The sequence below is a fragment of the Chroicocephalus ridibundus genome, chromosome 7, assembly GCF_963924245.1.
Source record: "Chroicocephalus ridibundus chromosome 7, bChrRid1.1, whole genome shotgun sequence".
Classification (NCBI taxonomy): Eukaryota; Metazoa; Chordata; class Aves; order Charadriiformes; family Laridae; genus Chroicocephalus; species Chroicocephalus ridibundus.
In genome coordinates this window covers 58,675,062-58,699,009 of record NC_086290.1, presented here as the reverse complement: position 1 = coordinate 58,699,009, position 23,948 = coordinate 58,675,062, and the positions used below count along the sequence as shown (strand labels likewise).

The following is a 23,948-nucleotide window of genomic DNA, read 5'->3' as shown; positions in this document are numbered from 1 at the left end:
TTTCTATTGTGTGTGTGCTGAATGGTGGGTTTGCTGGAGTTAAGCCAACGAGAGAGGTGCAAGCCTGCCTTTGTGGTCAGAGGAGGGAGGGAGGGAAGGACTTCCTACTGCAGAACAAAGCTGAGTTCTTGATAACAAAATCCACCAATGTGCTGACTATTAGGAAATGCTGGCTGATTTCTTTGCGTATGGGGGTTTGTGCGAAAACTTAAGATTTGGGGAAACAATCTGAATTCAGTAATGGTGTCCCTTCTGGAAATGTCCTCTCATTGGGGCTTGGAACAAAGGACAAGAAAAGTATTTTTTCCTTTCTCTCGCTCTATCTCACTTTCCTTTTTCAGAAGAAAGAAAAGAAAAGAAAGAAAAGAAAAGAAAGAAAAGAAAGAAAAGAAAAGAAAGAAAAGAAAGAAGAGGAAGAAAGGAAGAAAGAAAAAGAAAGGGAGAAAGAAAAAGAAAGAAAGAAAGAAAGAAAGAAAGAAAGAAAGAAAGAAAGAAAGAAAGAAAGAAAGAAAGAAAGAAAGAAAGAAAGAAAGAAAGAAAGAAAGAAAGAAAGAAAGAAAGAGAGGGAGAGAAAGGCAGGCTGAAGTAGAGGTTAGGCATTTGGAAGAAATGGTGAAGTTTAGGTTGTTCTTGCGAGCTGACAGCCTGCTCTGGCCACCAGAAGAGAAAGATGCTGTTCCAAAGTACACTCACCATTAGTATGTCTGCTGTGATAGCCCAGTTTGAAAACAGAAGAGTTTCTCCGATAAAAATGCAAATCTGTTGTAACAAAACACACAAAAAGGAGACAATTTATTCACTTGACATTCAAGGGAAAAACAACCTGTCACATACTTTCTTTTGTTGCTTATTTGTTTCAAACCTACACAAAACACTCTTTGTTGCTTTTGTGGTTTACCTTGAATGTTAGAAAACCATAGATTTTTATCAGAGCTCGGAGTTGGCCTGCAACTTCATTCGTGTAAACTGTTTATGATCTACAGGGCAGCTAAATTAAAGGCTGACGCATTTGGTAACAGAAGAACGTGAGAAGCCAGCAAGAAGAGACAGCCCTGGGCTTCCACACTCGCATCATTCGGTTACAAAAAGCCAGTTAGAAAAGGTAAGAAGGCCACAACTCCCCAAAATACAGGTGTCTTCATCACTAGGAATTAAGTTACGTGTTAAGCTTTGTAGCAAACGGAATGAGGCCCCCCACCCACTGTGCGCAAGGTCCCTTCCATCCCCTGCTTGCATATTGCCCTCCGGTTTGAGGGGGATATAGGTCTGGGCACTATAACAACTTAAGAATTCCATTGGTGCTATCTACGTACAGTCGGGACAGGACTTCAGCGTGGGTTTCGCAACATTTTATGGTGAAATACAACTCTTGACTCTGCGGAGATTGCCAACAGGATACATTAAAAGCCCTGTGTATGTAGTGGGATGAGTGCTTCTTTTTGTGTTGGTGTGGTATATAGATCCACCACGTATCCTTCCCACCCCTGGCACTCCCTCCTCACCTGCTCCCATCCCATCCCATCCCGCCTTCTCAGTTGGGCTGGTACCACAGAGCCAAGCAGGGATTCGGACCAGGAAACTGAGACGGAGCAAAGAATCTTTCGTTGGGGGGAGGTAGGTTAAGAGGGGCTTGTTTTGTTTTGTTTATTTTTCTTATTTTCAACCTAAATCAGTTCCCTGGTGCAGTTCACTAAATGGTTCTACCAACACAGCAGTTGAAGAACTGGAAATGATCAAGAGGAGAAACTAATTTAACCTGGCCTCATCATTAAAAGACAATGTTCATCACTGAGTCCAATCGAGCAAAGGTGACACAGCTTCGGGAGGAGCACTGCCTTCATCAAAAAGCTTTTTACCCATATTTCGATCATGAAACTTTTGCTTTTATGCTGCAGTTTAACAATTTAACAAAGAAATGTAGGTTCAACACAATGAAAAAACAAGGATGGAATACCTTTCACACATTTCTCTCTTCTTTTGTGTATTATGAAGAGCAGAACACTTAGATGAAATGCTACGTAAATACCCAGGATCGTAAAAACCAACTCCCTGTTCCCCACCAGCAAGAAGGCAAGCAAAACTCCTTTACTAGATGTCCCCCAAAAGGTTACTTTTTGCCCAGCTAACCCATTTCTTTTTGTGGCACCTACAGAGAAAACATTACTCCTGAGATCCCTATTGGTAGTTGGAGATAACCGCCATGGAGGTTTGGATTCCGGTAACTGAAGGTTCCCTTTTTAATTGCCTTATGTTCAATTTTTGTTATGCTGAATAGGCTACAATTCATTAATGAAAGAAAGCCAGCAAGAAATACACGGTACACTTTGCTCTGAGGAAACATTCGGAGGGATGTTGTTTGGTGGTGTCCATGTGAGCTCCGAGGGGCCGACAGTCCCCGTCACCATCCCAGAACCTCTTGCTTGCACAGGCGCAGTTTGGGGCAGGAGAAGGACCTCCAAGATCAGCAGCTTTGGCTCTGACGTGACTACCACAATTGTCTTTCCCACACACTGGTTGAGATTGGCTAAACCCCTCCGACCATCGTGTCACTGCCCGGAATAGTTTGCTGTATTTAGCAAGTCTTACGCATTGACCTACAGAAGCTTCCTCTATTTGTTTCTAAAATTGTCTTTGTTTCCCACACGTTCTCCCTCCCTGTCCCCTCTTTTTGTGACTGGATCTGCTTCCTCCTTGATGGTGTCTGAGCCAGTCATTACGGCCCAGCTGGTCAGCAAGGAAACCTCCTCCTTCCATTTTCCCACTGTCCACTGATCCGCCTTGCACTTGGCTCTCACTGGAAATGACGACTGCCAGGCTAAGAAACACGGATCCAAGGAATCAAGGTGACAGGATCCTCAGATCCGATGACGGGAGCTGAAGCCATGTGTCATGTAGCAAGGAGACAGCAGAGTGCCAGGTGGGCTCTCAGGACCTGTGCTGAAATCTGTCCTACTACAGCTCTGCTGCTGCTCTTGCTGGGCTTCTGCGGCTGGAAACGTTAAACTGAGCTGGGGAAAGATGTAATCGCACTTCTGCACGCAGCATCCCCATGCCCTGCCTGTCCATGCAGTGCTGCAAACAGGCAACTGCCTGCCTTAAGGTTACAGAAATTACATACACGTAAGACACATATGAATTGTTACACACAGCACGTAAAACTTGCCTCCTTCTGCAGGAATTCAGCACAAGTCCTATAAATAAATTGCTGAAATGCTACAAATTTCAGAGGGCACCAGTTTTGATTGTTGAATGCGTGTTTCACCCAACACACTTCTGTGAAACACGTGCTTAATACGTGGATACTGGTAAAAGGAAAAGAGGAACAAGAGGAAGATCAAAAAGTAGGACAAAAGATACGTTAAAAAAAGTCTGTCCTTCAGCTGCTAATGAGGATTTATAAAAATGAGTTCATCCACTGCAAAGGGCATATGAGGATATGTGGCATTTCTGCTGGAGAGAGGATCTAGGGATGCTTACTGCAAATAGGGCAGCTCCAGACAGATCAATAGCTCCTGAAATGGTGGCGGTTTTGACTCCTGACGCACTTTTCAAAGCCTCATTTTACACTGAGATTTCAGCTCGAGAGATACATCCTCTCCCCAGTCCAGCTTTGTTGCAGAATATCTCACCATCTCCATTTGGTGTCCAGTTGCTCATCTGTGATGAGCTGACAGAATTTAAGTCTTCTGTTTATGCGACCAAGTAGCAAATTCTGATTCCCCAAAATGATAAGTGAAGTAGTTTCAGAGTGGTCGCACCAGCAGCTCTCACAGCGAGATCTGAGCAGGTTATAAACTCCTTCCATGGCTATTTGCAAAGTGCCTGTCTGTCTACAGCTTCGTTATCTGTATTTCTCTTGGAAATGATGGGCACGACTCCCAGACGTGCTCTGGAATGTCAAGCAAGTCTAACTCCATCTCAGTGTTGGGCAATACCGATGCCTCAGCAGCAGGTAAGTCACCAACACCGTGTCACGTCAAAGTCCCTCAGCCTGAGATGCTGTACAAGCTCTACAGCAAGCTTTTACCCTGGGAGGTGCTGTTTCTGCAAGATCATAAAATGTCTTTGAGGAATTGAAATAGATGCTGAAATTGAGGTACAACAGGAACTTGGAACAGTGTCAAAAGGACGGCAAAGCAAAGCGTGTCTCTCCAGTCATTTGGAAATTTAAAGTAGTCTGAAATTTGCTGTTGAACTGTCTGAGTGGTGCGATACAATGATGCTATAGAGATAATGGGTTCCAAGAGACAGGTTTGAAACCCAACATTTCAAAGAGTACGTATTTCAGAAAGATTGGGACCTAAAGATATGTAAATTGCTGTTCTAAGGAGCTGGACTACGACACACAAATACACAGGCTGCAAGGAAAATAGAATAAGAACTGCTTGGACTATGCAGCCAAGCAAGATAGTAAAAGATAGAAATACGAGCGCGTCTGGGCAGCTAAGTGACACAGAATGCTGTTCTATTCCACCTTTGCAGCCACTTCTACCACTGCCAACAATGTACTGGATTACTGTGAAAAGACTGGATGACAAAAAGAAGTCTGTCTACCCGCTCCAGGGAGGAGTGGCTGCTACAGAACTGGAATAGCTGCTGCCCTGAGGGACCAAACCCACCTGCGAGACAGGACTGGGCAGGGGAGAAAAAGTAGGCACGGGCAGGGGGGGCAGAGAGCAGGCAACCGACAGCCGGTAAGGGACAAAGTGATCACGCCAAAGGGTATGCAGGTCTTTTCCAAGAAAAAACAAGATCAAAAAAGCCAAGAAATTAACAGCAAGGGCTCTGCCGATTCTTGCTGGAGTACTGAATGCTTCATTTACGCTGATGCCAGTATTAGCTGAAATTAAAAACTCTAGACTGTTACCTAGAGCGGGGAGGGAGATGGTGATCCGGTGGCCACCACAGCTCAGTGTGACCCATCAAAATGCTTGGAAGCGATAATTTTAAGGCTCTGAGGCAATGAGGGGTCCAAACCCAGTAACCCTTCAATTTTAGCATGGTGTGATCAATGCCAGAAGCGCAAGGACAGTCACAGTGCGGGTCTGGGAATGCCACCATGCTGGGGAACAGACCAGAAGACGGCTTGGCAGAGGCAAAACAAAGTTAAACAACTTGCCCACTGCCACGTGCAGGATCTATAAAGAGGGTTCAGATCTCCGATTCCCCAGTCAGCACGTTAACTAGACTCTTATCTGCTTTCCACGCATCAGGCTTCCAGCAGCAGAGAAAGCGTATTTAGGGCTGCGGAGAGGCAGGGCCGCCTGCAGCGAAGGTGTGTATCAGCCAACAGCACCTGCCAAGGGGCCCGTGTGCCTCACGCCCCCTCCGTACACAGGCATAACTGCCTCCGCCAGTCTCTGGCTCTTTAATGGATTTACTGCTCATGCGTAATAAAATCGATTGTTTCTAAGATTGGTTATATAATACCATCTATATTTATATATTTACACAATGTGGATTAGTCACATAGCCATTAAAAAAAAAAAGAAAAAAGATGAAAATGAGACCATTAACCAGCTTTTGTTGCAAAATTTTTGAAAATGGTATTTCCAGCTTGGAAAGGGAGGAGTTTCTGCATAAAGAGACTAAACGCCACAAATTAATGTGTCTGTCATCAGGTCTGAGAAAGGAGAAAATCACAGGTCTGGCTGCACAGAGAGGTGGAGGGGAGGGGCAGGCAGAGGGATGCGACAGGTCTCTTCACGCGGAGACGGCTGACGATGACAGGAGGGTTAACGCTTGGCCAACCAGTAACACCCTCTTACAGGTTGTGCGAGGTGGTCATTTTTCTGCCGAAGCAAAGGTGAGCTCTAGACCACGCCACAAACCAGCGGATCGAATCTCCTTCCGACGCCTTCGAAATAACCAGAGCAGGCACTCTTGGTTCTGTCTTAAACGCCTTTAAACTTTCACTCTTTCTTCTGTTTCCCCCATAACAATGGCAGTTACTGAAATACTGAGAAAATAACGGTGGCTAGGCTAGTGCTAGAAATACAGAGAGACAACCGCAGCAGGTTGGTTGCTTGGTTAACTGTCGATGAATTCTCATGCTGGGTGGAGCGCGCACTGCAGCGTGGGAGCTAAGGGTGGGCTTTCGGAAATCATCCCACTACTCCAACCATCTCACACCTCCCCTTCAATAACTCCTCCCGGGTCCCAGGCTTCTCTCTAGCACGTTGAAACAGAACCCGGGACCTGTTCAGTATGGATTCAGTATGCTGGATTTCTACTGCCTAGCAAAAGCAAGATCCTGGCCTGAGGCTGGATTATTACACTGGAGTTTTTCCCTTTTCCTTCAGTGTGCCTGGATCTATCTGATTTCTTTTGATATACTTTGATTACTGACACCCTGGGAGGGGCCACATTTTAATCTGCATTTGCGCAAGCATCAAGTATTGTGGGTTCCTGGGCTATGAGTAGGACTTTCAGGTGCTCTGGTAATACAGATAGGAACAAACTGAAACGACGTGGTAATTAGTATTGGTCTGCAGCAAGCTACCTACTTATGGAAATTAATGGTACTAACACACAGCCAAAAGCCAAAAGCATGCCCACAGACAAATTATACTGTAATTATAATTTGGTACCACTGCAGCTACAATACCCTATTGTAAGGGAAGTGGCCAATTTTCCTGTACCAAAAACATTAAGCAAGAGCGGCAGAGGTATGGAGAGAGGTACAGATAGAACAGCCCAAAGGCAGGGAACTGTGGGTTTCCACGCACGAGCTAAACCCCCAGCTCTAAATGCTGATGACAGCTAGTGAGGGCGTAAGTACTTGAGACATCCTTTCCCCTCCAGGCACATCTAGACAGAGCCAAAATGCCAAGAGGCAAAGTGAAGGACATTCCGAAGGGGGAGAGCAACCCCAGCATCTCAGGGCTCCTGCAGGGCACAATGCACACAGTCTTCTAAGGAGTTTGGGAGGGAGGGTAAGAGTGAGACTGGCATATGCAAAGGATTGTACTTACATAGGCTCCCACGATGCTGCTCTTGGCAGCAACGAAGATCAGACAGATGAAGATGGCTGATCCTAGCATGCCAACAGCACAGACAAGAGGATCAGCTCGCTGGGTTTTTAACCGGCACCATTTGGTTGCCCCGGCTCCTGTGATTACACCCAGGAAGCCAGTGAAGCATGTGATCGCTCCGAAGATCAAGCTATTAGAAGGAAAAAAGAAAGAAAAAAAAAAGACAGTTATTTTTTTTGGTGTTTTTCTCAAAAATGGGCGTGGCCTTGAACAAATTATTAGGGTAAACGGACTAATGGAAATCTGCACGTCGGCTTTGCAAATTTAAAAGAAAAGCAGTGAGCTCCCCTGCTGAGGGCTTGTGATTTTAGCGCTCTTCCCCTGCAATGAAGAAAACCACAGCCTATGAAATTCAGCCTCCTACACAGGCCCTGATCAACATGCAAAGTGCAAAGGGCTCATACCGCTTCCTTGTGTGGAACGGAGCTTCCTATCAAGTGCATCGTACAGCTAATTATGGATGCACAAAACTAAGTAATAACCTGCCCACTGATCATGGAAGGGGAAATCATAGAAGGCACTGGGGAGCTTAAGGGAAAGGAAACCTAACAAGACTCTAAATAGCAGCGACTTTCAACATCCTTTGACTTTCTAACTCCTTTCAGACCACTTCAAAGAAGCCTGATTAGATTATTTTGCTGTTACGTTACGCATTTGAAATGCGCTAATTTAAATTTAAAGAGCCAGGAGCTGTCACGGATTCTCCACATTGTGTGTGCAGGACTTGGATTACAGAGTCTTTGGCAACTACGTTCCAGTAGCTCCAGGGCAGCTCAAAATACAGGTGTCATCAAGGAGTGGAAAACTTCTCTCTGTAAACGGCAGATGGGCAGTCTGACTGGAGCTGTATTTTCTGCTCACTGCATTTTTGCAGAATAGACCGAGACTGCCCGCTGGGTGCTCTCGTTGATGGTACTCCAAACCACTAAGTAGTTTATTGAGATGGGATTGTGTCAGCGAGAGCAAGAAGGTTTTCCTAACGTTATTTTCCCCTCACAAGCTAAAAAGCAAAAGGGCTGACAAAAGGCAGTTTTTCATATCTTTTATTCACCTGGAGAAATGCCTTTTTTAGCATTTTTTGGGCCATCACGGCACAGCACAAAACGACAATCACTTTCCATAGCTTATGTGCTGCAAGTGATATTATATAGTCTGAAAAACCAAACCACTGGGTGACATCCAGCAAGCCAGAGCAAGGCGTCCCAGCTCTCTGCACCACCTTCCAGCAAAACTCAGCATACGCAGTAGTGCACAGAGCAATGAAACACAGCGAAGTCCTCCCTCACACAGATACAGAAGTCTTCGGGGTGAGTCCTCGCAGCCTTTAGGGGCACCCGGAATTACGGCCACCACCGTGGCCACCCAGCCTGCCAGCTGATTCTGCTGCCATCACGGAAAACGGCGTGGGTCTTAAGAAACCAATTCCTCTCTCAGCTCTCCAAGCACCTTCTCAGTCGAAGGCAGCGGTCTCTTTTCTGCCCCTGCGCTATAGCCTGGGAACTAAGACAGAGCTGAGGTCACTGCTTCTCCCTTGCTTTGACTTCATGCGATGAAGAAAAGAAGAGAAATACAACCTAGTTTACAATCGCAGCATTTCCTATCATTGTTGCAAAGGCCTAGAGGAAATTACAGACATTCTAGTAACTTGATTCCGTGGGACTTGCCTGTTTCCTCTGGTAAATAAGCCCCCACCCCCTTGTCCCCCTCTCTAAAGCAGCGCAGTATGAGTCTCACCTATCTTTGGTGCCGCAGGCCTGTGAGTTGCAAGTCTCTGCTGTCTTCTGCACGACCTGTGCTCTGTGAAGGTAGAGAGGGATCCACATGCCAAGGGCCCCTGTGGCAAAGGAGACAGCTGAGGTGGCCAACGATGAGAAGACGTAGCTGCGGCTGTGGAGACACAAGAGAAAGTTTAGTGGGAAAAGTGACAAAGCAGAAGCCCCAGGACAGGAGCCGGTGACAAAACACAGTGTTCCCCCATACCAGCCACCTCCCTCGGCAAGGGGCAGGGATAACACAAGGTACAGAGCAATGGAGAATGACAGGCATGGAATATTGCTTCATACGTGATGCTCCATTGATAATAATGTACTGAGCTCTTCAGACGTGCTTCAGAGAGACCGTTTTTCACGGGACCGTTTCAGAAGACAATCAGTACTTGGTCACTAAGACATGATGTGTGAATTACAGGGCTTTAACTATAATATCCCCCGTTTACCTGGACTACCAGTTTCACTTCTCCCTCCCCATCCATGCCCCATACGATTATCACTTGGATAAACTAACAAAAAAAGTAACATAGAAATATTGATAAATTAACCATCATCACTTTTCATAGTCCTTTGATCCTGGCTGACAATACCAGGAAGGCATTCTCGCCAGCAGTTCTGAAAGCGAAGGACACCCTAAGTGTCCAATGGAACACTGAATTCACAAGTATTTGCCCATTCACAGACAAGCTTTCTGGAAGCAAGCACAGCTAATTAAACACTTGCGAGCATGTCATCTTTTATGCGCTTACATCAAGCACCCAAGCACACTCAGTGCTCGTGCATTCAGTCACATGTGGTTTTATAAACATATACATTTAAACTTGCCATGCCGTGTGAGCTTTTGTGTATTTTCTCCTCTTAAATTGCTCTGGCATTTAACTCTCTCTTTCGCCTCAGCAGAGTAGCTCTTTCAAGGAAGAAAAAGGATCTAAGCGTCTGAACAACAGCAGCACAACAATTAATACAGGAACACAGCAATTTATACACTTCAAAAGCCTTGATTTGTCTGAAGTATGAGCCAAACAAAGCAGACTCTCCCTTAGATCTGAATCTTGGAAAGGTTAGAGCAAAAGCTGGGATCCATCATTGTCACTGCAGTCGATACCTCGTGAAAACGTAACTGTGATTTTCTCTCCTAGGTCCAGAGACGAAGCTTCCTGCAACTCCCTGCGGGAACACGTGTTCCAGTGCTAAGTAGTACAGGCCGTTGGATGCTCCAATTAAGCATTAGAGGCAAAGCATGGGTTTTACTAGAATGCTCTTACTTTCTAATCAGCGCTTTCATGTCTCTCAGCCAGGAGGTCCGAGCCTTCAGCTGTCCCCCAAGTTGCTCAACATTTCCTCTTTTAGCAGCAGGTACAAATATCAAGATGAGTGTCCCTGTTATCATTCCCAGGAGTGGAGATACCTGCAAGAAAGGATCAGGGAATTAGCACGGGAGCCAGCAGGGTTGGCTTTGACTAGTCAGTAAGAACCAGATTACATTAGTTTCATTTCAGCGACTCGACTCTTTACAGCTAGCCAGAACCTGTGAGCACACGGAGGCATCTGCCCCTTTCCTTCCTCCCTGACATTCCCTGCACTCTCTTATCTCACACTGGAAGCACGCAGCTTTGAGAACAGCCCATTCCTCTGTGTTATTAAAGTACCAAGAGTCACCTAAATACGGTTCTTCAGTGATGTTTAACTCTTTGGAAATCTACTCCCAGCTGGGCTAAGAGACCAACGAGTTTCTGGGAGAGTGCGGGAGCTTTTTACGGGCCATGAGGCCAGGTGAAAGATTTCTGGATATCGGCAGCATGGGGACTTTGAAAATCCTTGCCTGACGTGCACCCCCTTCCAGCTAACCCACGATGGCTTCCCACTTTCAGGCAGCTTCCTCACATTAGCTCAGTGTACAGCAGACCAAGAAACATCGAAAATACAGGTTAGAAGATAGGAAAACGACACATCCAGGGGTTAGGTTTCCCAGTTTCCAATCCTTTCTCCCAATCGCTAAACAAAAATATAAAGATCCTGCAGTGTTTTGCAAGCTACAAACATGATTCTTGTTCTGACACTGAAACTCCCACATCACCAGAGTGGAAAATAGCTCTGTTAGGAAGAGAGGAACGCGGATTTTCACCAAACTATCATCTCTTCTATACATGCCATGGCATAAATAAACTCCTGTTCCAAAAAAAATATGCTTCCAATAATAACCTGAGAATGGCCTTTACACATAGAACAGTGTTTCACATCCAAAGATGACAAACCCAAAATTCTTGAAGGGAAGGGAACACAAGACAAAAATCCTTCAGATCTGGAAAGTCAGGAGAACCCCTCATCCAGTGATAACAGCAGCCTGACACAGTATCCTTATTACAGATGAACACAAGACACAGCACCGGCCAAAAAAATTGAAATGCTGGGATTTTTAGGGTCATATAATTTAAAGTCTCTTTGATTCTTATCTAGAGGCTTAACCCCCCAAAAGGACAATATCCATGGATATTCAGTAATGCTCCAGTGAAGCGCTGACGTTGGTGCTAGATCCAGAGGCAAAGCTGCCACTTGTCAAAGTGCCCTTCTGTCTTCTTCAACCCACTGAAGTACAGATTACTCCTGACCTCCCGTGGATTTGGAGACCACAGGAGATCACAGAGGGAAGCATCACCTAGGGGAATCTTGCACATCCTGTAAGAGCCCACTAATTGCCACACGGCCGGAGGCCGCTTTACGCTGATGTCTGGAAGCTTTCAACAGCTGCTGTTTGACTACAAGGACCAAGCAATGTGCTGTCCAAAGCAGCCATCACAGAAGCGTGCAGCTTGGCAGATTCCCCACGATTTTGCACAGTCAGGGAATCATGCATCAGTGTGTCGTTTATAGTGGCAATCACGATCCCGTCAGCAAGGGTGAGGTGAGGGGCCTGGAGCACAAGTCTGGTGAGGAGCGGCTGAGGGCGCTGGGGGTGTTCAGCCTGGAGGAGGCTGAGGGGAGACCTTCTCGCTCTCCACAGCTCCCTGAAAGGAGGGGGCAGCCAGGGGGAGTCGGGCTCTTCCCTTCCCCCAGGGAACAGGCCATGGGACAAGAGGAAATGGCCTCGAGTTGCGCCAGGGGAGGTTTAGGATGGATATTGGGAAAAATTTCTTCACCAGAAGGGTTGTCAAGCATCGGAAGAGACTGCCCAGGGCAGTGGTGGAATCACCATCCCTGCAGGTATTTAAAAGCCGGGAGACGTGGTGCTGAGGGACGTGGTTCAGTGGCGGTTTTGGCAGTGTTGCGTTAATAGTCGGACTCGATGATCTTGGGGGTCTCTTCCAACCTGGCTGGTTCTATGATACAGCCTTGTGGACAGCCTGGATTTGTCAGGATAACTACGGAGAGTTCATCTCAAGAGAAAGATGCTAGTGAGGATTTCTTCACACAAATTAATCATTTGGGTTTTACAGATAGAAACACAAGCGCGCTCCAATGTGTCAATCTCATTAAAGCCCCCTTGACCAGGAGGAGGAGCTTATTGGAGTTGCTTATTCCTTCTGCTGCCTCTGCTCAAAAGTTAATTTTACCCTTAAAGCATTTCTGCTGTTGAATGAGGTAGCCACCCTCTTGGTGTGAAGCTGTAGGCTATTAAACTTTTCATTTCAGGTTCACAGCTGGAAACTCCTCTCCACTCCCCTAGCTGCAGATGAACCGTTCACGGTGACTTTCCTGGCTTTGCTTACCCTTGCTGGACAGGGAGGGAACGGCCTGTGTCACAGAAGGGCACATTTGCTCGAGATGAGAACCCACGTATTTCATCACCTGCTGTTACAAACGGCGTTGGCCTGAGCTTCATGAGATTCATTGTCTTCATGAAGTGCCTGAGCCAGGGAATGTGCCTCACGTGGGCTCGTGCCACCCAGACAGCCAAAGGTCAGACAACAGTTCTGCTGGGCCGCTTCCTCTCAGCTCTTTCAAGACATCTTTGTGTGCGGGATCTGTTTGTGCCTATGTGATTGGAGTGTATTATCTTTTCAACACATTTATCAAGGTCCCAAGAGGGTAAAATAGAAGGAAACTGACTGTCTCAGGGCAGAAAAACAAGCGGAAACTGGAACAAAGTGTTTTTTCCTCAAAGCAGGAAGCCATTCTCGGAGTTTCTTGACAGCAGGGGACTGAAAGACTGTGGAGTTGATTTAAGGCCAATGCCTCGTCTTCCCATCCCCATCAAGAAATCATGGTTGACTGATAATAAACTGATTGGAAAATTCTTGTTCCCAGGCAGGAAAAAAACCCCAAGTACAACGAGCCAAAACCACATACCTTTCCCACTTCCTTAGAGAATGCATCTGCTATGTACTTAACCTCCAGAGATGTAATTTCCAATCCTTTACCTACTATATATAATAACAGGTTGAGGAATTGCGTGATAGCACTCTTCCTAACACTGATCAATGGGTGCAACTGTAACTAAGAAGTTATTAAGAGTGGCTTACCCGCAACGCCCAGTGCCAGTCTCCAGCAACCTGCTTCACGCTTGAGCCGGTGATGTACCCCAAGCCACTGCAAGAAATACAAAGACGAGAGTCAGTCAGAGGTGTAATGGAGTACCACAATCACAGCTGCTCTTAAACAAAGATAAAAAGAGGCACAATCGTGTGTCCTTGGCGCCCTTCTGCCGCAGGAAGAAACACAGGGGATGAAGTGGATGGTGGCTAATATCTAACTCTTCCCAGCACTGTTGATCTAAAAATGCTCAAATCTGATGGAAATTCAGACACTGATCTCAAGTTTACAGCTGACCTTTCAATCTACAGTGGATGGAAACAAAGCCTCCAAAAGACTTTATTCCCCAATTCAATTTCTACATCAGGCCTTTCTGTGCACTAATAAGAATACTTAACAATTTTATGTTCAAGCTCTCAGTTACAAGTGCCCTTCAAGGACACACCATATTCTATCATTAAATCTTTTCTTGCCATTTAATAGTACTTGGTTCTGAGTACCCACGAAGAGACCATTTTTCATAAGCTTATATGAAAAAGCCATGAAGAATATGCAAGACAGTCTGATGGGAGACGATCAGACCTGAAGCTTGGAAATCCCCTTTGGCAGCTCTCAGCCATCATATGCCTTTATTGAACAGGTCGCCACCCATATGGTGGAGGCTGCCATCTATAATCACCCCAAGACTGGGCTTTTTACACAGACAGGCCCCAAAATCAAACCATGGACCCAAACCTCTGTTGGGTATTGAGAGAATTAAGTCCCAGAATCAGGCTCAACAGGATGACTATTTGTCATTTCTTGCTAGCCATAGTTCACTGAATTCTCTACGTAAATACCTGGCATCCTTGGCCCTCTTGGGAAAATATTCTTTTCCACCAGTTAAGGCCTTGGCTATCTCTTTTTCCTCAAGAGCAAACGGATGTTTGTGAGCTTTAGCTCAGGCATGAGTACTCTAGCTTGTAAAATGCACGACCCTAAACCAGAAGTTTTTCCTCCAGTTGGGCGGGATTAAACTGCTGCTCGTGTTTTCCCTGCTGGGAATGAACCCACGATGCCGCTTTTGCACGGGATGTTGTCCAACTCTGGGAATCGGCATGCAAACTATGTGAACCCACCCCACCTACAATACAATAGAGGGTCAGCCGTTATTTAAAAAAAATAAAAATAAGAAAAAATAACCACAGATTCCCTCCTGTCCCAACAATCAGATACTGAGTGGGCTGATAAGGGAACTCAACTGAAAGAAAGCGCCAGAGGAAATAACGACTTCAGATCTGAGCCTGTCTCTTGCTTTCGTCAGGCACCTATGGGCTTGGCTGTCCTCCGCTGCTCTGCGTCAAGACCGAGTGTGAATGATCATCACAGCTTCTCTCTGCAGCCTTGCTGTCTACACTAGACTTCACAATGTCTCCTAATTCCTGTTTCAGTGGCAATAGCACTAAAACGGACTGGCCACTGCTATTGCAACTCAGCTGAGATTGGCTTAGCCACATTTTCCAAACTTAGTCAGAGTGGCCAGATTCAATGTTGGGCAGAATTTGAGCTTAAACTAAAAGTATTTTTAAAAGTCAAAACTTCAAATTGTGTATGATGTACAGCATACTCCTCTTGAAACCTCTGATATTTAGACTGTGACGTAGAAGCAGGTCACTTTCACTCACTTTTGAAAACTCAGCGCAGTGTCTTAAGAGATCTTGATTTCACAGTAACCTAAAAGACGTTGCCTGAAGAAGGCCTAGACCTCACGGGAATCGAAGCAACGATTCCGAGAACCAATATAACATTATTTAAAATGATAATTTAATTTAATAATGGAAAAAAAAAAGTCAGCTAAAATGTTTTGATTCCATTTCCACCCCATTGCTGTAAAAAACAATAAAATGCCTTCCCACTAATTCCCAAAAGTCACACGTGAACCAGTAACAGGGCTAGAAAAAGAATCCAATTCCTGCAACTAATTAGTCACTGCTCACAGTATTTTCCTGTTTGAACCATTCCAACCAAAGACAGAAGAACTATCACCATTAGTGACTTAAGTGAGCTTAGTTGAAGTGAAAAGCCACAACCAGACGGAAGCGGCGTTACGTCACTTACCTGCCAAGAGGAATCGCAAAGTAGAAAACGGACAGCATGAGGGTCCTCGTGTTTTTGGTGAAAAGGTCTCCTATGATGGTGGGGGCAATAGTGGAGTAACTTGCTTCACCGATACCAACCAAACCTCGTGAGAGCACAAGAAGCCAGAAATACTGAGAAAAGAAATAAAAACACGTTAGCAGGTCTCCCCTTGTCTTTTTGCATTCAGGATGGACGACAGCGCAAGCTGTGCAAACAGGGAAACAGAAGTCCGTGTGGCCGGAAAGTCACCCCCTTGTGCGCATTTCTTTTTTAACACCTCAGACTCTTAATTTGCCTCTTGCTGGGGAGGGGGACACACACACGGCACAACTATATTTTTTGTGAAGATTCATAGGCACGAACGAAAAGTAGTAATAATGCGTGCATACCCAGTGACGCTCAAGAGGATGCTCCGAGGCGGGCAGCAGACGCTCAGTTTGTTCTCCGGGTGCAGCCCGCTCTTGAGCCCAGGTGCCGGCGGAGGAGGGTGTGGGGAGGGGGGGGAGCGGGAGGAATCCTGTTTTGGGGTCCAGAAAAGCAAAACCTGCCGAGCACAGCCCCGACCTGCCCAGCCTGCCAAGGGACGAGTTGAGACTGGTGAAATCCTAAAGGCTCTGCGAAGCTGTGAGAGAGTTGAGCCTGCACTCCCCCAAACTCTCCGTTTTCTCCGCGATTAGAAGTTACTGGATAAGGGAAGTTTTTCAAAGGTGCTAAGCATCACGTGCCTTGGAAGAAAGCATAAATCTCCCCCTCACAGCAGGAAGACAGAGTGAGCCAACAGCGAGCACTGCTGAAGAACCTCAGGTTACAGCCTGAGCTGAGACGCGCACCGTCCCAAGGAGGTAAGACCTGAGCGTTACTGCGAACCGCAGGAACATCGGCATGCTCAGTTTAAGGTTCAGAGCCACACAAGGCACCGCACAAAGCTGCCCAGAGAATTACGTGCTCTTTGGGGTGAAGAACAATCCCACAGAACGAGCAGAGGGACTTCACATGCGGCACCACACACCCTAAAATGGACGAAATGGAATTGTTCATCCATCAGCACCCGGTTTTCAAGCCGACCCGGTCACTACACTTGCAGTTTTCTAGGTGCTGCTGTGCGAAGGCATAAGGCACAACACTTCGATGCCTGAATACCTGATACGTGAGCGCAATCAAGTTCTGGGACATCTAAGCGGCTTGAGCTACACCCAGAAGTAATTGTCAATTACAGAAAACAGTCAATTGCAGAAAACTGTAAGCACAGGGAAATCTATTTCTACAAATGTACCCTCTACAAATGCTCAATTTACTGTTATTATTCTATACATCATTTGTGAGAAGAACAGCAGGGATTATGATATGTCCTTACACATGAAAGTGCTTTGAGAGCCATGAGCGATCGCTGATTCCCCTCCTACAGACGGGGAAAAGTTGATTTCCAGGGATGCGACTGCCCTTGTGCCCGACAGCAAAGCTAAACCAGAATACAGGGCTCTCCAAACGGTGAAAATGCCACGCAGACATCAAGCCACGTGCCTCAGTCATAAATATACTCATCAGCAGACAAAAAAAACCCTACCCCTGCCACATTTTTATTGTTTTCCTCACCGTAATCCTCTGGCTGAAAAGAATTTCTTGAGGATTCCTATAGTCACACAAAGCAAATACTTTTGCGGGTTCTGTACTTCCTCTTATTTTGACGTAAATTCTGCATCAATACCTGTTTTCTGAGCGGATACAAGTCCCGTGTTTGCTGGTAGGGTGGTTGCAGTGCTGCTGTCATTCATGGATCTCCCATGAGCTGCACATATGTAACCGACACACGTGGGTGTATGCAGAAAGGGCAATACCGTGACTCACGCCGTTTAATTTATGCCAATTACCCAAAGCTAAACCACTCCACTGCAGAAATATGCTGACAACAATTGGCACACAGGTAACCGATGTCTTTGGAATGAGCACCAGTATTTATAACATGCTGAGTGACTTAGTCACGCAGAATTAGAAAGCGGGGGAACTGGAGGCTGATTTTGGTTTCTTAACAGGTTCAGATGTGGATCCCAGAGAAGGTGACAGGGAAAATAGTCATCTCCAGCCCCAGGGTGAGTATGGACACAGTGCTAGTTACACCTGTAGAACGACAAATTCGCAAATGCACTGGATGTTCCTCCAATTTGAAATACCTACAGAAAAATGACACAAGTTTGCGCTCACCAGCCAGTATTGCTCCCAGTGAATGCACTGCACGGGAATTTCCTCCAAATAATGCTGTTCCTCTTACAATCCTTGCGTAAAGCAGGAAAACTGTACAAAGTTTTCCTGTTGTGGTGAAGAGTGACTGGGTTCCATCAAAACCAGAGTCCCAATACAATGAAATCGTCTGCAACAAGTAACGTGTTCGTTCTTCTCCCCCAGTTCCCCCTCGAATCCTCCTCCCTGGCTCATCCCACGCTTACACACTCCAAACACCTGTTTAATATTTAAACTATGTTCTCTGAGGCAGCAGTTTCCAAATTTAAGTCATGAGACTCTGACTTCAGTTGGCAATGAAAGCAGTCTTATAAAAGTATAATCTACATAAAGACATGAATGGTATTGCCCTTCTGCGATGATATATTCAACCAAAGACAACGCAGCTATTTAGGTGTAACTACTAGGCAAAACATACAAAAGACTAAAACAATATTAGGGATTTATTTATAATCGGTTCTATGTCATGCCTGGTTTCAGAGCTCTATATCTAGGATTAAAGAGCTAACGCCTCTTCTGATCCTGCGGAAAGACCTCCTCCGGACCTTTGGCTAGCACGCACCCTGTTGGAGCCTATACAACAAAATTATGCAGTGACTGGTTACATTAAGAAGGAATCCCCAATCTGCCATGTCTGATCAGGCAGTCGCAAAAGTTTTTATCATGTCCAATGAGGGAGAGGTCGGCAGCTCCCCAAAACAAGAAGTCGTCCCTTCAGAGAGAAGCCTGATCTTTTCATTTTTCTTACAGGAAGAAAAAAATATAAACAAGAAAACAACTCCAAAAATCTTATGCTGCTAGTCATTTGGACCACAGACGTACCATGAACCACTTAGAAACTTGTCCCAAAGCCACTATGTGTGCACCATAGACAACTGCTATGTTATGTGGGGGGGTATTTATACACACATACACCCACAAGAACACCTCTCTCCCTCTCCGAGTGCATGTGAACATGACAACCGCCATAAACAAACGGGAAAGTCAGATACTACCCAGGCAGAGGAAGCGCCGTTCTCCACAGCCGTAGCAGGACACTTCTGCCGTTTCCTCCACATTACATTTTCCCCCAAGTGCTTTTTCCTCGTTGTCCCACCCCAAGGTTCTCAGCAGTTTAGTGAGACGAAAAGGACTGACACCAGCCAAATTCTTCTCTGCGTTATCCATGCTTAAAAGCAGCACAGGCAGCTAAGACTTCGAACTGAATTTCACTGTTCCCCAAGTAGAAATTGATATGTATTAAAGCAGCTTATTCCTTCCTGCATTACTTTGGAGATCTTCCGTAATTTGTGCAAACAGTTCTCACTCTGGCAGGAAAATTGAAAACATCTGAGTCAGCTCTCAGCACCTGAGCTTATTCCTTTTCCTGGGGGTTAAGCCCAGCAACCTCAATACTTCAGTGTCTTTTTCTCTGGGTCAGCGCTTGCAACTAAAGCTTTTTGAAACCAAGAGCTCTCACAGCAAACAATTCATTTCTGTACTTAATTTTGGTTAGCAATCACGTCAGCGATGTCTGCACCTCCACGAGGGCTGCCACCATCCCCTGTCTGTAGAGATGCGATGGTGTTTCTCCAGTGACCGCGCGGCAGAAATGCCTCTCCCTGCCTGGCTTCAGCCCGCAGTGCTGCAGAGGCTACGGCAGCCCCAGCCGTGCCGCAGCGGGGTCCCCGGCTCCTGGGAGGGTATCACAGGAGCACCTGAACCACACCACACGGCTGCCGAGAGCTCTGCGGGCAGTTCAGGAAACAAGAGTGCTCCAAGACCCTTCTTCCAATTTGCACACACCACAAAGGGGCCGACGAGACGCAAGCCAGGGAAGATCCCCGTATAGAATAAACCATCGACATATGGGAAGAACGGTGGCTGAGAGGGACCCAGAACCACCGCAGTCTTCCTGGGAATTTCCCTTCAAGAGATGCCACCACCAGAAACTAGCGCACAGAGAAAGCCCTTGTATGGGCCTGTGCGAGGTAGGTAAGTCAATGGACCTGTTCTCTTCTTCCCATCTCCTAACTACGTGGAAGAAAAAAATATGCCCTAGTTCTAAATCGGAAGAATTTACTATTTCATCATTTGAAGACTAACAAACCAAAAAGGAAACCAACTCCCCCCCGCCCCGAACAGATACGAGTTTTGGAAGGGAACGCACCGATCACTAACAGGAATGTGCTACCTACTAACTTCTAAATTTCTTAAACTACCAGCAAACCACAGGCAACAGCAGCGATAGCTCGTGGGGTCAGGTGGACCTGGCCCGAGTACTCCTGCCAACGACACTGTCCTACCAGAAACTGTCAGTGTGACACAATCCTTCCAGAATTTTCAGCTGAAAAAAGCTTTCATTACTGAGTTAAATATTTATAAAGTGCCAAAAGATAGTTCATGTATTTTCTCTGCAAAGTATGACGTTGTTGATATTCACATTTTCATACTGACTTTCCTCTCAATCTCATGCACACATAAATGTTTGATGGCCTTGGACACGTGACTAGTTTTAATCATGTTTGGACAAACCTCCTAATTATACATTTATCCTACTTGTATAGACCATTGAGTGAGTAACGCATGTTTTAAGAGGTCTAATTACAGCTTTAACTTCTTTCTCTCTTTTTAATTAGTTAACAAAAGGAATTAAGCCACAATTCTCTAAAAGATTAGCTGCCAGTGATAAACCTATAATCTGCCAAATATGTGTACAACTCCGAACCACCAGATTTACTGCCTAAAGAATCATATGATCCTTAAGCTGTGGTTATTAACTATTTGCATTTGAATGGGGAGCAGCTTGTAAGGGTCGCACAAACAAGCTGAATACATGCTTCTTCCAGATTAGGGACACACAACCCGACGCGATCGCTCGGATACAGCCAACCTCGTACAAATTACCCGTGTGGATGCACAGCACCAGTGCAAGCCATGCTTTGAACTGCTGTTGCTGGTCTAAAAGAAGGGTGTTTTATACAGCTACAGCAACCGCACCCATACCCTTTCCTATACGAGGACATGGAGCTAACCTCCTACGGATTCTACATTTAATTCTGCAGAAGAGGGCTAAGCACCATGAAATTCTATATTTGAACTGCTGAGGTTTGCCATATTTTCCTTCTTTTATTATAGAAACATTATGCAGCAAACAAGGACAGAGAATGAGGGTTTGCATCCTTGGAAAGAAGACACGCACAAGGAAAACGATCCATGCCACCAGGCAGCTAGGACTGGCACACAAAGCCTAAAATACATGTGTGTGGACTGACAATAAGGTAAGGAGAAAGCATTTCGGATTGATTTAATTTCCCCGAGTTTGTAGACAAAGCTCTGTCGAACTGTACTGCAGTCCCACTCCTGTATTTCTGCAGCCGGCAGGGTGGTGCACTGACAAGCGCCAGGGTACCAGCCAGAGGCGAGCAGTCAGAGCAGCCGAAGACAGACCGATCTGATAGACCGCAGGAGTCAGCTGGCCAAAGGAAAACCCACAGGGCTCAAATGTATATTCAAGGGCTGAACAACAGTCGTCCCTTTTGGCAGCTGCACTTCTGTGCAAGCATCTGCCTTTCCCGAGCAGAACCTGCGCTGCCTGGCCAGGCACACGCCCCTTCCTCTGGCGCTCCGTGAAGTTCTCCCAGCCGTATCAGGACTTTGCAGGGATCCAAGTGGTTAAAGACGACACACCACACCCTTCGCCGCAGGTACGCAGAGATGTACCATTAACCGTGAGGCAAACCAAACCAGGAACATGCTTCTGAGTATCGGTATTGTGACTAAGAGCCCTGGCTCCTGTAAACTCACAGTTCAGATTCCAGCTCGTTAGCTGAGAGTCACTAGAAGAGCTGAGCAACACAATGACATTACAAATGCAGGTGACGTATTTGCTTAAACACTAACCACTCCATTTCTCTCACCCCTCCCAGTGACGATGGGGTCACCTTGGAGAATCTGAAAGTTTCCAAGTCAAACAAGGACACTGACATATCGTGCGAGACAAGAGGACATTAAATGATGATGCTCATGTTTTGAATTCCATTCTGTATCTGGATGGATGACAAAGGCTGCAGCAGAAGACATAAGCCTAAATACGTCTTCCACCCCTGTGCACCTCTAAAGCTTTACAAACTTCGAACACCTATAACCAGGGCACCTGACTTCCATTGGTGGCTACAAGTCCTGGGTCCGCTCACTTGAAGGCGTGCTGTGTCCCATCTAGATATGGACCACAAAGTCCCACGCCCTGCCTTCTCAAACACCAATGGTTCAAACTCTCCTTCAATAAAAGGAGAATAAATACTGTAAAGAGCTAGCGAGGGATCACATATTTAACACTGGTGAACTGTTCCATGCCAGTCCTGAAGAACATGTCTTCCTGTCAAGTCCAGCCCAGACTTTTAAGCAACTGAATATTCATGCCAAATTTTGGCCTTTTGGTGCCTTACTGTCTGGGGGATCTTTGCGGATCCCTCAAGGGGATTGCCAGCAGAGAGACTAAAATACAAAATAACACAGGGGCACACGTTCACTGTGATGCTGTGCTGGTCGATACTTTTCTCTCCCATTATTAAGTTGGGAAAGCATTGCTTTCAGGATTTCCTACAACCCAAAGGAGTTGTCTATGTTTAATCTCTGGGTGGCACAGATAGCAACTGGCCAGGATACAGGCTTGTACGGAGTCTGGTTGGCGACAGGTTGATGAGTTATCAGCTCTGATGCAATGCTGTGAGCTATCACTATTTTATCTGTTTTCTGTAGAGATACAAGTGCACTCAGAGGTTAATGCTACAGTTACTTGTCTGATAAATATAACTACAAACTACCCTTCTCACCTCCAACAAGACGTTCTTCCCTTATCAGACGTGAGTCATGCTGGCAGGATAGCCTGGGGAGATTCACTGCAGATCCTGGTTCTTTTGCCATTTGGCCCACCACAGAGATGGGACTGGGTTTAGGCTCCTCTTTTCTTCCCTCACTGTGTGTCATCACTTACCCATAACCACTTTTCACTTCCCATCTCTTTACAATCACAACTGCCTTTTAAGTCACTACTGCACACAACATTGCCCGTAACTTCTGTCACCACTGGATTTAAGTTCTGCAGTCTCCTCCCTTCAAACTGGACTCTTGATGCCGAGCCCATCTTTCATCACCATTTTCTAACTGCTCTTCTCTGTTGCATGCTTAGATTAGAAGGGACCTCTGAACTCAGTCTAGTCCAAGCCCCCTGCGCAAAGTGGGGACAACACAACACGTTGCTCAAAACCATGTCCAAGTTGAGTTTTGAGTATCTCCAAGGATGGAGAAGCCACAGCCCCACTGGACGACCTGTTCCAGTATTAAACATCCTCACAGTACAAATGTTTCTTTTGATGTTTAAATGGAATTTCCTGTATTTTAGTTTGTGCCTATTGCCTTGTCTTTTCACTGGGCACCATTGAGAAGAGTTTGGCTCCACCTTTACTGCCTCCTGTCAGGCATCGATACACATTGAAGCGACATTACAGGCTCCCTGGGGACAGAAGCCCAGTTCTAGAGTAAGGATGCCACTTCAGCAAAGGTGAGCTATTCAAAATCCCAGTTAAATCCACAGGGCAGACACCATCTCACCTCCTGCGTCTCTGTTGCATTCATTCTAAAGGGTTTTTCTTCACTTGGGAAGTATACAAATTTAAATATTGTGTCCAAGGAAGGATGCTTCTCTTACGCAAAGGTCTTCCCCTGAACTCTGAGAGCAGGTCACTAACACTGCAGTGAAAATGCCCTGAGCCTTCCTTCAAGCATTCACACATTTTATTCACACATTCACATTCGTTTTATTCACACATGCTTATTATATGCTGGCTAGAGGTTATAAACAGGTTACAGATGAGACCACTACACCACACCTAGACTTAATAGCAAGCTACTGAGTTACCGAAACCTTAGTACACTTGATTAGTCATTTCCTCAAGGGTCAATCTATGAACCCTTTGCAATTAGGATGGACTTATACTGTAGCTTCGAAAGCAGGTCTGATTCTTCTACAGCATCCCTCTACACTACGTCAAACACTTCAAAACTTCAGCTCATTTGGATGCATTTATTGTCCTACCAATTCTCAGCTCTCAGCACCTCACCTTTGAACAAGTCCCTTTTGGGAAAATTCAGTGGGTATTCAGACCCCGCAGAGAGACACTACAGCAAGTGGAAAGAGAACAAAATGCATATTTAAATACAGAAATGAGCAAGGGAGGTGAAGCAAAGTCCACTCACCTTTCCTTTGACGGTCTCTATTATTTGTTAATGGCTTTAGTTCTCCCAGGTGACCTGCTCAGGCACACTTAATTGAATGTGGAAA

General features: G+C 45.8%; 1 protein-coding gene across 3 annotated transcripts in view; it reads right to left on the bottom strand.

Moving 5' to 3' along the window:
• Positions 1–23,948, bottom strand: part of LOC134518266 (sphingosine-1-phosphate transporter SPNS2-like) — a 139,561-nt gene that overhangs the window by 39,009 nt on the left and 76,604 nt on the right. For all 3 annotated transcript variants that reach the window (XM_063340799.1, XM_063340800.1, XM_063340801.1), the window contains exons 4-9: positions 15,371–15,522; positions 13,264–13,330; positions 10,069–10,211; positions 8,769–8,921; positions 6,975–7,164; positions 694–759 (exon numbers count right to left, since the gene is read on the bottom strand). In XM_063340799.1, coding sequence (XP_063196869.1) covers positions 694–759; positions 6,975–7,164; positions 8,769–8,921; positions 10,069–10,211; positions 13,264–13,330; positions 15,371–15,522 — 771 coding nt within the window. The remainder of the gene's footprint in view (positions 1–693; positions 760–6,974; positions 7,165–8,768; positions 8,922–10,068; positions 10,212–13,263; positions 13,331–15,370; positions 15,523–23,948) is intronic.